This window comes from Cyprinodon variegatus, unplaced genomic scaffold, assembly GCF_000732505.1.
Source record: "Cyprinodon variegatus isolate N-32 unplaced genomic scaffold, C_variegatus-1.0 Scaffold468, whole genome shotgun sequence".
Lineage (NCBI taxonomy): Eukaryota > Metazoa > Chordata > Actinopteri > Cyprinodontiformes > Cyprinodontidae > Cyprinodon > Cyprinodon variegatus.
In genome coordinates this window covers 459484-473890 of record NW_015150921.1, presented here as the reverse complement: position 1 = coordinate 473890, position 14407 = coordinate 459484, and the positions used below count along the sequence as shown (strand labels likewise).

Below are 14407 nucleotides of genomic sequence, written 5' to 3'. Positions count from 1 at the left end.
GTATGGCGAGTGGGAAAGAACAGGAGTTGGAAGACGCGCCAGCAGCACTTTATAGGTCTGCTGTATGGGGCCGCTTTACATTTAGTGACCTACGATGACGGCGGAAAGAAAGTTGTGGATAAAAGTGCAACAGTGTGCAAGCATTGTGCAACACGTTTTGTTTATGCTAACAGCAACATGACCAACATGTCAGGCTAACAATCAACATATACCGAACCGAACCGAAAACGGTGACCACGAAACCGTGAACCGAACCGAACCGTGGATTTTGTGAACCGTTTCACCCCTAATGAACACTGACGGCAATAAACCCACAGGAGAGTAATAATATTTTAGATGTTGGTGGTAGAGCAAACAAAGCAAGCCTTGGTAAATATAACTGCTCAACAGTACGGCTCCACTGTGATAAAGATTGCAGCTTCTTAAATGCTTGTGACGCCAAGTGTGAGGAAAGTGGCTGCCATACTTTTACCTGAGAAAACACCTGGTTAACTACAAGATTTACTCAAGGCTAAATAGTGCAACCTCAGAAGGACGGCTAACCAGCCCTTAAACTTGGAACAATAGATTGCATGCATCCATTAGCGACTCGACCTGCAGTCACATCATCACCATCTTCAAGTAAGATTACCTTAAAAGACGTATTATTGAGTACCAACAACGATACGCTGACATCAGTTATAGATGGGGTAATAGTTAGACTGTAAAATGTACCCATCCCAAGTGACATCATGTTTGTGAAAATGTGCCAAATAAACTTTTACTGGATTATTGTCAGCAGACTTCTAACCAGGAAAGTGACTTATAGCAGTTATCAATGAAAAATAATAGCGTCACAATTAATCATTAAAAACTGTTGCATGCAGTTAAAAAGGGGCTTTGAAATGTAATTGCATGCAATGATCAAAATACACCAAACTTGAAATCTCCTTTAAGAGATCCAAATAGATAAATGCTAGCGGAATCTGAGAAAATTTTACTTTGTATCTCCATAATTTTAACCATGTCATATTAATCAAATTATGGTGAAAAGTTTTATCAACAAATATTGCTTAATTGTATAAGCTAAGTTTAATGTAACAACATTTACCTTTAAATTTAGTAAAAAGGTAGATCTTAAAAGCTGAGGAGAATTATTTAATTGTTTTTTTTAACATCAATGATGCCCCTAAAATGATCCTTTGATAATAAGTCTATTCAAAAGATTTATCCAGATTACAATTAGAACATCCTACATCAGACATACCTCCCCTTCAGTCAAAACATATCCATTATTATTTAGAAAGATAATTGACCAGATTTAGGTTGTATTGTATCCATGATCTTAATTTTCATTCACCACACAAAGAAACCATGGGCCACTCAGATATGTTGCATAATTGATGATTATTTTCTCCCCAAATCGATTAAGACATAGGGAACCAAGTGAAAGCAGGGCAGTGACAGAAAGCAGAGGCACAGAAACCTCACCACATTTTGGATCATCAATATTTTGCACCAAATTGAAAAAAAAAAAAAAAAAAAGATAAGGTTTCAATCCTCGGTCTTGGATTTCATCCCTCACTCAGACTTTGGGGACGACTATGGGAGACAAAGGGTATTCCAAAGTAAGCACAGAACATGGGCAAAAAAAAAAAAAAAAAGATGATGAAATAATGGGAGAGGCAGGGAGGAAATGAGAGAGCTCTCAGTCGAGGCATACAGCATCGATCTGCGCCTTCTGCCAATCAATTCTCCACAAAAGCTCTGCAAGTCAGTGGCGGGGAAAACAGGGATGGGAGGACAGATAACGGGAAGGAGTTGTGTCACAATGGTGAAGAGGAAGGGTGGAAGATAGGGTCAAAGTAGGTATGGCAAAGAAGAGGAAGATCGCAGCTAATGGAAGAGGGAAGGAAGAGGAAAAAATGGCGTTTTTTCACTTTTACTTTTCCTTTGAAGAGATTCTAGTTTCTCCAGCTTGTAGTTAAATTTATCAACTTAAAATTTTCTCAATGAACATCTCGCTGCTGCAACCTCAAATTTTCTATCCACTACTTAGTGAACAGAAATGAAACCAACAGTAATAAAACCTCTTTAGGGTCCTGGGCTGCCTTTCTGTAACGTGTTTCTGCCTGATACAACACCAGCTGATCCCACATCAGTTCCAGACCAAGCCTGGTTTCCAGGGGTGTCTTCAGCAGCCCCAGAGGCCGATTTCATAGCTCACTATGGAGACAGCCGGTCGCTGGGTGCTGCCCTTTTGCGTCGCTATGGCAGCCCCCACCACCAGCAGATATGCCCCGTGCACGCTACAGCGGATTTATCACCCGAGGTGCCCGTGATGAGCTGTGCACCCTGAGACTACCGCACCACGAGAGAGCTTGAGCTAAGAGGAGATAACAGCAGTCACATTGGATTGATTTTATATGGCTGCTTTTCTGCAAACTCAGAGTGCATTAGAAAAAAAAAAAAGCAAATGAAAAAACCCACATCCACTCCTATTAATCTCAAGGACAAAATGAAAAAAGCCACTACTTTGGGCAAATAATGCAGTCAGAGAAGAAAAGGAAAAAAGTGGTATAAAAAAGTAAAACATTTCAAAGGGTTACTACTAAAACCAACTAAGAAGAAAATAAGAATAGTTATTAAAAATAAAACTCTTACATTATATTGATTCTTTAAAACATACGGGATACATTACAGGCATTTATGTGTAGCAACTTATATGACCATATCATAGCCATCACCATCCTGAGGACATCTGATGACTTGTCTGCAGTCAGCGGCACCCTCCAAAATTCAATTTTCATTTTTAATCAAACATGAAAAGAACATAGATAAGTTTGTGGGCAGGAGGCTAAAAAATGTATGGAAATGAAGGAAAGCAACTGCATCAAAGTATAGCCCCACCTTTGCAGATTTACAAAGGAGTTAGAAGCAGTGTACCAAGGGGAAAATCCCACCCCTTCTTTAAAAATCTGTTAAATCAATTGAAGAATATTAGGAATAAATGTGATCAGAAGGTAAGCTATGTTCTTAGAGTTCTACATCCGAGCATATTAACATAAAGCTGAGTGGGAGAAAACAAAAAAGTATTCAGAATAGTCCTCAATAGCAGAGGTCAAACAATTACAGACTGTGAATTTCATTAGGAAATCAAGGTCCATGATTGAGGAGAAGGAGTAGAGAAGCTCTTAAAGTTGCTCATGATTAGGGATCCTCTGCTGGTGTCCGCTGTGTTTTATTATGTCATCTAGCAGGAAAATTTAGTGCACTCAATCAATTTCATTTTCCTGCAGAATTTGGCACCTGCCAACACTGCCTAATTCACCAATAGGTGCTATAATGAACACCACAGATTCACTGTGAATGACCTGTCCTAAACACACAGAACTATGGAGTACTATTTAAAGGGAAGCTAACCCCCAATTTGCAGTTTACATCACGGAGAGCAGACAGTATGCTGGCAAAATTCAACTCAATTCTTTTTTTGCTAAACTATAGTAAATATGCAGACATAACATGGTCCCAGGATGAAACTGCATCCAGATTTTCAAAACAATTCACAATTTACTTAGGCTTATTTAAAGACCTCATTATATCAATACATGTACGAGTATATTTAGCCGTGTGTGCATTAGTGGCTGCATATATAGAAGACATTACCGGGCTTTATTTTTTAACTTTGATCATCAAAATATAACAATTTAACATGAATGCACCAAAATGTGCAACAAATATAACTTCTCTGCATTTAATGGGTATACCCATTTTAGAATATAACTATTTAACACAACTCAACAGATCTCCCCTGGGCTCTTAAGCTGAGCGGAGTGTTTGGACCGTACATTCAGGGTCAGACTAAATCATGCAAACCAGGTGAATGCTGCAATTAAGTAATACAGGAGGTGAAGCTTAGCTGAGGCTGATCACCTTCACACTGCAATGAACTTGAATCCATAATTAAAATAAACCAAAACATAAGACTAAGATTACATCACTCTGTCTCTAGCAAACCTACAGTATATATTATTGAAGTTAAATGACATAAAATAGCTTGATGATACTCAAGGCTTAAAGCTGTGTCTTTATATAAGAATATGAACAAAATATATACAGAACAATTCATGCTGTAAAATAAAGGGGCATAGAAGCTGGATTCGAGTTGAATCACATTTTGATTTTAATGTTGTTAAAAGAGGAAAATAAGCTATTGTAGCAGATGCAAAAAAAACAACAAGAAAGAGATGAATAGATAAGGATCCACTTGCTGTAGGGGAGAGGAGTTCAAAATAGTCGACAACAAGAACAATGATGGAGAATAAATGGAACGTAGAATACCAAACTAAGTCTTGCTGTCTCCTTCCCTCAGCTTGTCGAACAGGCAGCCTATTGCATGCACTAGATTCAAAGAGGCAGATGTGTGAAACAAGGGAGCAGGGAAAATGAATTTGAGGAATAAAACGTCGAGAGAATAGCTCAGGTGCTTTCAAATTGATGCCTTTCCCCCTTTGTAACCATTAACCTAGATTTACTTTTTTTCTGCTTTCAGTAGCATTGCTGTCAATCTGACTATTCTGATTATTGTTAAAACTATGCAATTGCATGTTTGCTTACTATATTGTCGTTACAGATAAAACAAAAAAACAGAAAACAAACACTACAGTAATTTTACGGTTCATAAGCGGATTTTTCTCTGTGAATTCAAAAAACATTTCATTTCATCCCATATGCATCTGCAAAAATTCCCTTCTAACCATTTATTTATAAGCCATTGAAAAAGAAAGTATGTCCTTATGCCTATTTACCACCTACTTTTCTATGCGGCTGCAATCTGTACACCTTAAAGAGCAAAAAACAATCTATTATTGCGGACCTTTTCTTTCAAAGAAACTAGTTGCCAAGTTTATAGCCTTTTTCTTTCACTGGCAGTACAATATATAAAAATGTGTGAAGTGTTCAGATGTTGCATTGTCTTGAATTGTTTTTAATTATCTAAAATGCATGAAGTAATGTCTTTATAGCTGCAAGTCTGATTGAATATGACAGGATCAGGCTCAATATGGTGGTCTTCTGCCGGATCGGTTGAAATGAGAGCCGGAATGCAGTAAGAGTCCGGGAATGATGAAACTCTGATGAAGTTTTAGCTACCATGGTGGAGGAGGGGCTGGAGGTGGGTTGAAACGGGGTCATCTGAATGAAGTCACACAGCGCAACCACCGCCTGCGCGCAAGGCAGCAGAAAAGTTGCGGATCGGAGGTCTTTTAAGATGAACTTTGGATGCCGATTGGCTTTCATGGAGGTGTTCAAAGCTGATTGGCTGCATTGCAGGTGGATGTAGGAGAGCAATGAGTTTCTTCAGTTGAACTTCCGCCTAGGCTCCATTTTATACAACATTCAGGTGTCCAATTGCGGTGGGGAAAAAACTGTTCTGGAATCAGCTGGACCTGCATCTGATGCTTCAAAGTCTCTTCCCAGAGGCAGCAGGGAGAACAGTCCATGGTGGGGGTGTGAGGGCTCATTTATAGTGTTATGGGGTTGGGACACACAACGCAGGGATGAAATGTCTTTAATGGAGGGAAGAGGAGACCACCTGATCGTCTCTGTTGTTCTCACCACTCTTCTCACCTTCTTCCAGTCTGAGACGCTGCAGCCTCCACACCACACAGTGAGACAGCTGGAACTGTTGCTTTGTTTATTTTCCTTAAATAGAATTTAGTTGTTCCTCATCTAAAACCGCATTCCCAATTAGGAATGATTTTAACCAAACCAAAAGGATTCAGCAAATTCTGTATGCTGAGGTTAATGCTGTTACATCTGTCCATGTTTCTCTTTCCTGTTTTTAATCATTGTTAGCATAATAGCAGCATTCACACAGCTATGTAGATGTAAAGGGGAGGACCTACCTGCCTGCTCAACATATAGCCATTCGCTAGCCAAGTTTGCTATATGTTAACTTTTTGGCCTTTCAGCCCATGTTACATACAAAATCAATTTCAGCCAGCAGCTTCCAAAGGTCTTTTTCTTTTGTTCTTACAGCTGGTCGTTCCCATCATAAAATATACTTAATGCTTATACAGACAAACATGACACATTCGGTCATCTTGATGGAAACTGTGCTCAAGAATAACCCAGACTTTCTGAGGTCTGTAATGGTCATCCTAATAATGAAAAGAAGGAAACATATACATATATATATATATATAAATAATCAATTAACTAAAACCTTGTGAAACAAAAATAAATTAAGCTCCTATATACATCTATAACCAAAGGATTTGATTGGGTTGTTTAAACTGACATTTTTCATAGCAATTGACGCAGTTTTGTCTGCTAATTTCAGACTGAGATAAAAATGTTATGTGTCTTTTTACGTAGTGTCTAGTATCCACTTTCAGCCGTAAAAGTTCAAATTGCCTTTGGGTAGATTTTATCCTATAAAAGTTTATTTATAATGAAATAGCGAAACGGGTTGAAAAACAAACTGTCGAGTGCTTTTTTTTTTTTTTTAACTGAACAAACTATGAAAAGTTTCCTCCTACAATAACTGTAAACAGTGGGGGGGGGCGATCTTTAACTAACGTATGCTGCTATGTGTTTATACTATTGTTAGGAATATTAAAAAAACATATTTAGTGACACATGGTTTTTAAAGTGATTCATTTATGATGAGCTTCACCGCTACAGCTGACCCAGAATGATAAAGAATCCCTTTTGCAAAAAGTAGCTTTCATTGACACATATATGTCAACTCTAACTGTGGGAGCGCCACTTCTTCAGTGTGAAAAATCGAATGAACCAAACTTGGAAACAGTCGAGGACAAAGATCCTTTAATTTCCCAACCTAGCAAAGTTGGGCGGACAGAGGGAGCTGTGGGGCAGAACAGTACGTGGAAGCTTCCAGGAAAAAACACATACTGACAGATAGCAGGTGAGAGAAAGAAGAGGAAGAGTGGGAGTGGAATATATTCAGGATTCAAAGAGTGAATGATGGGGAGGAGGAATAAAAAAACATATTCAAGAAGGAATGAAAGAAATAAGATATGACAGGTGTAAGTAGTCAGGAAAGGAAAAAAGAGAGACACACCTGGGAACTTGAAGCGAAGAGGATTAGGAAGAATACTGTAGGTAAACAAGTGAGGATGAAAGGGCTAGACTACCTGAGAGAGAGCGGCAAATTCAGCTTTATGCGTCTACATCTGAGCAAGTAAACACCTATTCAACCAGTTTTTCTTCTTTCTCATGCAGTAACTGCTGTGACTGCTTCAGTTAACATCTGAGGAGGGAGAGGCAAAATCAGACATGATGCCTTGTTATCTAGGGCTTTGCCCCTACGCTCAGACATGCAGGAAGGAGGTGGATGTTTCGTAAGTCAGTAATCCACAAACGCAGAGACCTTAATCAGGCCACAGATTAAACTGGAAAGCAATGGAATGTGAGTCAAGAGGAGCAACATTTGAACTCAAAGGCCTGCACATATGCAACTAAGTGTAAGAAAGTAAATGTTTAAGGCCCAAATATTAAGTGTGAGCAGGTGGCAGGAAATGAACTGCCTGTAATAGAGGTAGAGGGAAGCTTTTGAAATCCCAACTGAGCAAAGAACCAAGAGATCAGTATTAAAGCTCACCCTCTGGTTTAGTTTAACAGCTGCTGGAAGAGTAAGGGGGAAAGCTGGCAGTCCCAGGGCAGTGGGGCACCAGAGCCACCTGGCAGGGAGCCTGGCGTCTGGGTGGAAAAGCTACAAGAGGTTATCTGTGCAAAAAGATGTAGTAACTGTTGCTGACACCCGACTAATGACCTGCAAACTAAACACTGAGACGCAGCATTAACCTCAGCATACAGATCTTTCAGCTCAAACAGCATTTGCTGAATGCATTTGGTTTGGTTAAAATCCTTTCTGATTGGGAATGCGGTTTTAGATCAAGAGCAACTAATTGTATTTAGGGAAAATAATACAAAGTAACAGTTCCAGCTGTTTTTTTTTTGTTGCAGATCCAGGGTTCCGATAATAAGATACAAAACCAGAACATGAAAGTGTGGTATGTTATGGAAAACCTATACTGCATTATTACCCTGAACACTGGCTAGATTAAAGATGGTGCTGATACAAAAACATCAGACTGGGGCACAGGTTCTCTTCGCAGAAAAACAACAATTAAATATCAAACCAAAGCTTAACTTGTTATCTATTCTAACCATTCATGTGTTTGAATATCCTAGCCAAGTCTAGACCTAAAAAATGTAAGAATCTGAGGAAAAGAACTCTACAGAGACTTTAAATCCAGTTCAACCTAGAAGTATAAAGCCGGTAGAGACACATCCCAGCAGACTTGCAGCTATAAAGACATTACTTTATGCATTTTTAGATCATTAAAAACAATTCAAGACAATGCAACACCTTCTGAACACTTCACAATGATGACAACCTTTGTTTTACAATCCTAATTAAAACACTTTGAAGTTTATGGATGTTGATGTGAGTAAAAGTAAAAGGCGGAATGAATACATTTACCAAATTACTATAAGAAAGTACCTGATTTGGACATATCAAAGAAGGTTACTGGAGATGCTTACCTGTTGTCTCAATAAAGCGGATACATTTCTCAATGAAGACAGGGATTGGTCTCTCTAGAGTGACCACAGCAGCCAGAGGCATCCCAAAGTAGTTGCTATCAATAGGTTTAGAGTTGGAATGCCTGGGCTTCGTCCGCGGTTGTTTCTGCCAAAAAAAAAAAAAAACAGTTTAGTTCGATTTAAACAGAAAATACAACATTACATGAAATTAAGATTGGCACTACTGAAAAAGGAGTGCTTTTTATTTTGACATTAGGCTTTTTTTAATCAGCTTATTGTCCAAAGGGCAAATATGCATGAACACACCCACTGAACTCAGACTTTTTAAAGGCAAAGCTGATAAGGAATCATGCATTCCTATCTTAAGCCCTGATGTGTCTATCAGTCACATGTACGTCACATATTTATCACTCTCATCTTTTCAGTCTCACTCTTCCCCTTTTTCTGCTTTCTGAATTTCTCCCTTTACTTCACTGCAGCTTTCCCATAATCAAACTCTTATTCACTAGGGAATTGCTTTTTAACCCTTTTAGTTTCCATCATAGACAAACCTGCAACACTTTTTTCCAGTCCCTGCAAACAGCTGAAGGAAACGGCGGTAAATGTACAGCCCTTTAATGGCGATCAGTGGGAATATTTTTAATGCCTATGAGGCCTGGATTTGCAGTAAGTCTGTCAGCACCCCTAAGGCACTGCCCTGGCATGCTAGGTAGTGAGGCCGGGTTGCATGGTTGGTTGGAGATTTTGATTTTGGCCGCAGTGCAGTACGATAGACAGACAGACAAGACAAAGACAACAGGAAAAGAGCAGAGTAGTGCTCATTAGACAGAAAAGCACCAATGTGCCCTCTGCTCCAGATACTGGCCTCACTGCACTCCGGCAAACATTTTGATCGCATTTATAGACACATTTACTCTCACAGTGGCGTTCAGGCAAAAAAACAAAGGAAAAAAAACATTACAGCTTGCTTCCTTTCATTTGCTACAACTATAGCTTCACAGTCAACACAAGGGAAACTTGTTTTAATGCATTTGATCTGTTTATATTTGGAGATTACTTATTTACTTCATCCTAAAAGGGTAGTTGGGATTTCTGAAGTGAGATTATGTGAATGCCCTATCACAAAAGTTAAGCGCAGCCAAATCCCATTTGACATCAGAATGTTACAGGTTCTTAAATTAGATGTTCATATTGCCGATGACTTGTAAATAATTAACTACCAATCTGGTGAATGTAAAATACTGTATTTGAAACATGCTGGTGAAGTTTCTCAGTTATCCAGGTCATCACTCATTCCCAAAAAGTTAAAAGACCACAAAAACAAAGTCCAGTGGATTGTTTTTTAACTTTTTTGTGATGCATTTAAAACACAATTCTAGAAGAGCTAATGCTACGCTCAGACAGCACTCTGCATTTAAACTAGCTGCTTCTGCTACTTCTGCAAAGTCAGTGGTTGAAGCGCATCAAGGCGCAGCAAAAGGTCCATTGCAGCTGAAGCAGCGCCCTGTGATCCTTTGAGAATCTGAAGTGCAGGATGCGCTGCAAAAGCAGCATCTGCTGGAGTTGAAAATTTTTTACTTTTGCTGGTCGAAGCATCACATGAACTAATCAGAGAAGCTGACCTGGGAGCTGGCAGGGAGAAAGACACAACGCTGCTGATGCAGATCGCTATCATGACTCCTCTGAAACAGTTTATTAACGCCTAAATTCAAATGACAAAATTGTCCGGCATAATATGTCTGCTTTTATTATTCTGGTGCCTGCAGTTTGGATAACGTACATAAAAAAACGCCTTCCAACTGCTGTGAAAATTAGCGGAAAACCCCGAAGAGGTGACCGTGCCAGAGGCTGCAGTTAAACAGGGTTTCCAGTGACAAAGAGGGTCTGATTAGCAGCAAAATAACATTTGAAGGCAGGATCGTAATCTTGATGAACTGACTGCACAGACGACGTTTTCAGATGGACTTTCTCACTTAAAAAAAACATATGAAAACTAATTTTTACCAACTTATAACAGCACATATAGCAAAGCTGCTCTCGGCTGTTGAACACAGGAACAGCAGAAGCACCAAACGCACGTGGACACACTTTACTGGATGCGCTTCAGGAGTGAAAAGCTGCTCTTGACATGTGTCTGACCTAAATGTGAACTAGCATCAAAAATGAAGCAGTACAAGCTTCCAGCGCTTGCGGTCTGAATGTAGCATAAGTAAAAACGTGCTGGTACTATGAGTGCTTTTCTTGAGCTTCTTTCTATCTTAAAATATATCCAGATATATATAAAGATATGGGTAAAAAAATGTAAATTAAAAATTAAATACTTTGCACTAAGAAATCAGGGCTCAGTGTTTTATGGTCTATTCTTCTCAGGAGTCACTATTAGCCCAACTATCCATCTGTCTATACGATTATATCAATAGATATATGGGAGATAAAATAAAAACGTTTCATTTCAAGTGAGACTGAAGACTGCGACTAGAGCCTCACTGTTAGCTATCCCTTTATAGTGGATTTTCTGCAAACTTTGTGTTGTAACCCCAACAGATGACATTATTAACCTCTAGACCTAAAATTCCTTTGCAGTCATTCACCGGCTGCTATCTGTCCCTCCAGCTAATCCAGTCTCTGTCAGCATTCCTGTTCTCTACATTAGCTCTAAAATATTAACTCTAAGCTAACCACTGTGCACTTCTGCATGTATTAAAAGAAGCAAATCATGCATTTATGCACACAGAAGTACAAACGACACCTACATATGGATCTGTTCAGGAAAAAAAGGGTGTAACAGCAAGACAGCAGTAGTTCAGAGAAGTGCTAGGTTTAGTTTGGAGGCTTCTAATATATTTCAGTTCCATCACAGTAACTGTGTTGCTGTCTGATTTTAGCAGACTGTCTCTGTACCCACACACTCTCTTTCTCTAGTTTGCTGTCTTCTCCCCCTGTGGTTTTGCCTTCTGGCCACTCCTTTCTGCTGCTGACTGAGACAGGATATGTCTCTAGCTCTAAGAAGACAAAACAGACCTCCACAACCAAAGGGAAACAAATCACATCCTTAAACAGACACCATGGGAAGCGTTTACACATACACACACACTGCTCACTGTAGGACATCAAAACTCAACCAATGCTACAGTTTTGACAGACTTTTTTTTTTTTTCCTTTTTTGGAATTTCTTGCAGACTTTTTTTTTTTTATGAAGACACCAGACGAGCTAGGTGTCTGAGGAATTTCAAACATCCTTCTTACTGCCTGAGGAGATTTCAACAAAATGTTGCAAGAGAGAGAAAGGAAATGTTTCCGGTCTTTCAGTGAGGGAGGGCGATCGGGACGGACAAACCTGGTCAATGCCTTCAGTAAAACACTTATAGAAAATAGGCTCAGGCTTGTTTGAATATCTTTTTTTTAACCCATCAGGACTCGGTGTGACAGACAGAAGCCTAAGGCTTCAACCAGAAAATATACTCAAACTATGACTATAACTTCAAAAAAAAGAAATGTTTAAAAGGGATATGACCTTGTATACAATCCACCACAAGCTCATGCAACCTGTCTCCTTAATGTGACAAATTAACTCAATAAAATGTAGTCTGTAGTCTGGATTTTCTAGCAGCAGCACATTGTAAATGGCCCATTACTTGAGAGACAGCTGCTTATAAAATAGGTGAGGAAACCTAATCCTTTAATATAACCATAATAAATCCATAATAGCTTGTAATGTGGCCATCAAGATCCCAGACCGGCTGCATGCCACAAATCAGAGGCACTTAAAAGACTAATAAGGACGACATAGATCCACACTCTGGTGGCTTCAGCTCTCACAGGCATTTCATTGTAAACATTGGATTTTTAAGGATCCCAGTGACACCTACGCAGATGTCTCCTCATGATTGAGCAGTTTTTCCTTTTTTCTGACAGGCATACGGCGCTTAAGCATTGCTGAATTTAGCTAAAGCAGCTGAATAATGTGAGACGACAACCTCCGTACAGGTACATCCCAGCTGAGTGTCTGAAAACATTTATCATCCGCCTCTTTTTCCATCCTCCTGACAGCCGTGACAATTATCACAGAAACACAAGCACAATATGCACAGCTGCAACCCCTGCTTCAGCTCGCACTTCAGCGCCACACCATGTGTGTGAATGAGCAGCATACCAGTGCCGATTAGCCGAGAGTGAAAGGTCAAAAGTATCAACGCGTCCTGAGTGAGAGGGGAACAGGGCACAGTGGGACAGGGAGGCACCTGTGTCTCAAAAAAAAGGAAGAAAAAAAACATTAGGAAAGAAAAAAAATAGGCGTGAAGAGAGCAAACAATGACTGTGACAAGAATGTGAAGAGCAGAATGTATGAATCAGCAAGATGCAAAGACAAACAAACGGAGCGTAAAATAATGAGAGGAAGGAAGTAAAGAAAGCCAAACTGTCGGCCAGACGAATGGTGAGTCTTCAGAGAAGGCTGATAGGCTTTGGCAAACATTATGTTGCAGTGCCAAGAAAACAAGTGAAAAGCAAGTAATGAAGCCTGAACAGAAAACTGACACTGGTGTCCATCACAGCCTCTTGTGTGATAACAAATTTGTGAGAAATAAAGTAAATGAGAAAAAAAACAACTGTACAATTTAGCAATTTCTACAACAATGAACCATTTTCCGGTTTAAATATATTTTTAAGGGTTTTATTGACATTAAACTGACACGCTATGCTAGTGGCAGCCCATGTAATTCAATCAAACAAAAATCAGACATAAATAAGCCCATGAATCATGTGTAATAAAATGGAAAAAACAGGAAATTACCTGAACAAAGTACAGGAAGCCAAGAAAATAACCAAACGACGTCAGTATTTAGAAAGCAACCTTGCTCGCTACGACTTCAAATGAATATCCGCTGGTTAATCCTAAGTCACAACCAATAACAAGGTTACTGATTACCAAGGTGTGGAGAAGCAGGGGTTTCCCGATTCAACTTTTTGATTTCTGATAAAAAACGGACGTTGCAGCTTGAGTAATGACCAATAAAGATATTGACAAGATGTGATATCAACAGGAATATTACAAGCTTTTATATTTTATTATTTTAGATCGCAGAACATTAGAAAAGGCTTGATCAAGTGATATCACTCAAAAGGAGAATAATAGTCAACGACAATGGGTATGAGAACAACAGGCCCACGTATTATAAACCAATGGGTAACAGAAACTTTAAACAAAAGCAGATTGTTTCTTTTCAAGATTTCAGATGTAGTGAGATTTATTTTAATGTAGCGAGATTTGTTCTTCAGCTGATATCAGACTGATATCAATCAATCACTTCTCAAAACCAGACGCTCTATCAAGGTGCCGCTGTTTACTGCTGCATAACACGATAATGGCATTGGTAACATACATTTCTAGAGTCTGGGAATTGGGGTCACCACCTGAATTTAGAGAGACAATTTCACCAGAAAACAACTGAGACCAGGTGCTCCTCACGATTTAGAGTGAAAAAAAAATGATCAAGAATTGTCTAAGAGCCATCAGAGAAAGCTTGAGAAAATGGATGCATTTTTGGCTTGCAAAACAAGGCTCCACTAAAGAGGAAAGTATGTTTAAGCATATGTACACTTTATAAAAAGCATTTGTCAAAAAAAAATAACACCCTGGAGGTATATTGTGTGGTTCAGTAGGGCAAAAACCGAACTCTTTGGATGTCATTACACAGACAGTGCAGTGGCGGCCGGCCCATAGGGGGTGCTGGGGCACCGCCCTCCCTGATAAGAAGAGAGAAACGTAAAATATATTTTTAGAAATTAACTCATAAATGTTAGTTTTACTCTCTAGAGTGTGTACCTATAAGCAAAACAAATTATATAAACTACA

The 14407-nt window shown here is 39.2% G+C and overlaps 1 protein-coding gene across 1 annotated transcript in view; it reads right to left on the bottom strand.

The window, feature by feature from the left end:
- arhgap35 (Rho GTPase activating protein 35) overlaps nucleotides 1-14407 on the bottom strand; it is a 103911-nt gene that overhangs the window by 14022 nt on the left and 75482 nt on the right. The window contains exon 4 of the mRNA XM_015389621.1: nucleotides 8554-8698. Coding sequence (XP_015245107.1) covers nucleotides 8554-8698 — 145 coding nt within the window. The remainder of the gene's footprint in view (nucleotides 1-8553; nucleotides 8699-14407) is intronic.